This window comes from Gossypium hirsutum, chromosome A08 (assembly GCF_007990345.1).
Source record: "Gossypium hirsutum isolate 1008001.06 chromosome A08, Gossypium_hirsutum_v2.1, whole genome shotgun sequence".
In the NCBI taxonomy this organism is placed as follows: Eukaryota; Viridiplantae; Streptophyta; class Magnoliopsida; order Malvales; family Malvaceae; genus Gossypium; species Gossypium hirsutum.
Window position 1 is genome coordinate 103289920 of NC_053431.1, and position 3473 is coordinate 103293392.

Consider the following 3473-nt stretch of genomic DNA (forward strand, 5'->3'; position numbering starts at 1 on the left):
CAGGAATAATCTCAGGGTGCTGATAGCTCCGTAAAGGGAGCGTGAGTTTGCTGTTCCGGTCGAGAAAGCCAAGATTGCTGACGATGTTAAGCGCGCGGAGCGCCAGAACAGAGATCGCGAGAGGGGTAAGAACAAGAAGGATTCAGAGCCCTCGAGTTCTGGAATGAGGCCTATGAAACAGGCCAGATCTGATGGGCCAGTAAGAGTTGGGCCTCTTATTGTACCTATTGTGATCTTACCTTGTGGACATTGTGGTAGACGCCATCCGGGCGAGTGTTGGAGGACTATTGGGGCATGTCTGAGATGTGAGTCCACAGAGCATCGTGTTAGAGATTGTCCATTAAGAACTGATCAGATGCAAGCTCCAATTACTAAGACTGCAAGTCACCGAGAGTAGTTCAGCAGCCATCTAGGGCTGAGGTCAGGCCAGAGGTGCTAATGGTATGGGCCGAGGACAGAGAGCACCGGGCAGAGGTACTGGATTGACTAAGGTGAGGCAGCCTACTTTGGTCTATACTGTTCATTGTCATAAGGACAGAGATTCCCCGGATGTTATTACGGGTACATTTTTAATCTTTAATGTACCTTATCTTGTACTGATAGACATAGGTTATACACATAGCTAGTACTGTGTCTGAAACCTTAAGTATTCTAGTTGAGAGTACTTCTAGTGAGGTAACTATTATGAGTCTGTTGGGACAGTCCATCCGAGTAAGTAAACTGTTTAGAGACGTTCCGTTACAGGTCTAAGGGACAGTATTTCTGGCTGATCTAATGAAGCTTTCGTTTTGGGGAGTTCGATTTGATTTTGGGAATGGACTGGCTGGTTAAACACCAGGTGAGTTTAGATTATGCATCGAAAAGGGTTTTCTTGAGAACCGAGGGGGACAGTAAGGTAGTGGTGATTGGGGAACAACGTAACTATCTGACAAATGTGATTTCTACTTTGCAGCAGAAAAGTTAGTAAGAAAAGGATGTGAGACATTTTTGGTCTATGTCAGTATTTCTGATTTTGGAGACTCTTCGGTTAAGGACATCAAAACTGTGAGGGATTTTTTAGATGTGTTTCCTGAGGAACTACTGGGGTTACCTCCGAACCGTGTGGTAGAGTTTGGGATTAAGTTGATTCCTGGCACAGCTCCGGTGTCTGTCGCCATTTACTAAATGGCACCGGAAGAGTTGACAGAATTTAAGGTTCAGATACAGAAACTGTTAGACTGTAGGTTCATTCGTCCCTGTGTGTCTTTGTGGGGAGCACCTGTTCTATTTGTAAAGAAGAAAGATGGGACAATGAGGATGTGCATCGATTATCGACAGCTAAACAAGCTGACAATTAATAACAAGTACCCACTTCCAAGGATAGACGACTTATTCGACCAGTTTAGAAGGGCTTCTGTGTTTTCTAAGATTGGTCTACATTCGGGTTACAATCAGTTGAGAGTCAAGGAGGCTGATGTGCATAAGACGACATTTAGGACTCGATATAGACATTACGAGTTCCTAGTTATGCCTTTTGGTTTGACTAATGCACTGGCGACATTTATGGATTTAATGAACAGAGTATTTCAGCCTTACCTGGATCAGTTTGTGGTGGTGTTCATTGACGACATCTTGGTATATTCTAAGACAGGATGAGCACGATAAGTATCTCATAGTGATTCTACAGATTCTTCGTGAGAAACAATTGTATGCGAACTTCAGCAAATGTGAGTTTTGGCTTCAAGAAGTGACATTTCTAGGACATGTAGTTTCTGCTGAGGGTATACGAGTTGATCTTCGTAAGATTAAGGCTGTGTTGGGTTGGAAACAGCCAAAGAATGTGTCTGAGATCCGTAATTTTCTAGGGCTGGCAAGATATTATTGATGTTTCGTAGAAGTGTTCTATTTGATCGCAGCTTCTATGACGAAGCTATTGCGTAAGGGAATTCCTTTCATTTGGACTGATGCACAGCAGGAGAGCTTTGAGAAGCTCAAGACGGTTTTGACTCAGGCTCCTGTTCTGATACAGCCTGAGCCCTGTAAAGACTTCATGATATACAGTGATGCGTCACATGTGAGTCTGGGTTGTGTTCTAATGCAAGATAGGAAGCTATGACAACTTAAGACTCATGAGGCGAACTATTCGACGCACGACTTGGAGTTGGTTGCAGTGGTATTCGCACAGAAAATCTGGAGGCATTACTTTTATGGTGAGAGGTGTATCATTTATGCTAATCATAAGAGCCTCAAATATCTCCTCACTCAGAAGGAGTTACACCTTAGGCAGCGTAGATGGGTTGAATTGCTTAAGGATTACGACTGTACGATTGAATACCACCCTGGTAACGCCAACGTGGTGGCTGATACACTAAACCGTAGGGCTGTGACTGATCTGAGGGTGATGCTTACTCCCTCAGTTTATTTGATGATGGTAGTTTATTGGCAGAGCTATAGGTTAAACCGAATTGGATAGATCAGATTAAGGGTAAATAGTTAGAGGATGAGTCTTTGGGTCTTCAATTCAGACAAATTGAGAGTCGGAACACTATGGATTTTGGGTTGAATAGTGATGGGGTACTATGTTTTCACGGTTGGATTTGTGTCCTGAATGATGAGAATTTGAGACAATCAATTCTGAGGGAAGCGCATGGTAGCCCTTATGCTATGCATCCCGGCGGGAATAAAATATACCGAGATCTCCGGGAGTTATACTGGTGGCCAGGGTTGAAGCGTGAGGTCACTGATTTCGTTACTCGCTGTTTGACTTGTCAGCAGGTTAAGGCTGAGCATCAGTTACCTTCTGGTTTGCTATAACCGGTTAAGATACCCATGTGGAAATGTGAACGAGTAACAATGGACTTTGTTAGTGGGTTACCTTTAATACCCATTAAGAAGGATTCTATCTGGGTTATCGTGGATCGATTGACCAAATCTACTTACTTCGTTTCAGTTAGGACAGACTTTTCTCTACAGAAATTGGCTAAACTCTACATATCTTAAATAGTAAGGCTCCATGGGGTACCTATCTCAATCATTTTCGATAGGGACCCTCGTTTCACGTCTCAGTTCTGGAAGAAGCTGCATAAGGCTCTGGGTTCAAGGTTAGACTTTAGTACTACTTTTCATCCTCAGACAGATGGTCAGTCGAAGATGGTGATTCAGTTACTAGAGGACATGTTGAGAAGTTGTGTGATTGACTTCCGATGCAGTTGGAAGGATTACTTGCCATTAGCATAGTTCATTTACAATAACAACTATCAGTCTAGTATACAGATGGCACCTTATGAGGCACTGTATGGTCGTAAGTGTCGCACTCCCTTATGCTGGACTGAATTGGGTGAACGACGTATTCTGGGTCCAGAGTTAGTTTCTAAGACTGAGGACAAGGTCTGTTTGATTCGAGATCATCTGAAAGTGGCTTCCGATAGGTAGAAGTCTTATGCAGATCTGAAATGACGAGAGATAGAATATTCTGTAGGAGACTTCATCTTTCT

The 3473-nt window shown here is 43.2% G+C and overlaps 1 protein-coding gene across 1 annotated transcript; it reads left to right on the forward strand.

The window, feature by feature from the left end:
- Positions 1-2526: 2526 nt before the first annotated feature.
- Positions 2527-3216, forward strand: LOC107892538 (zinc finger and BTB domain-containing protein 11-like). Its single transcript, XM_016817609.1, has 2 exons — positions 2527-2754; positions 3112-3216. Exons 1-2 carry the CDS (start codon positions 2527-2529, stop codon positions 3214-3216), a joined length of 333 nt encoding a protein of 110 aa, XP_016673098.1.
- The last annotated feature ends 257 nt before the right edge of the window (positions 3217-3473 follow it).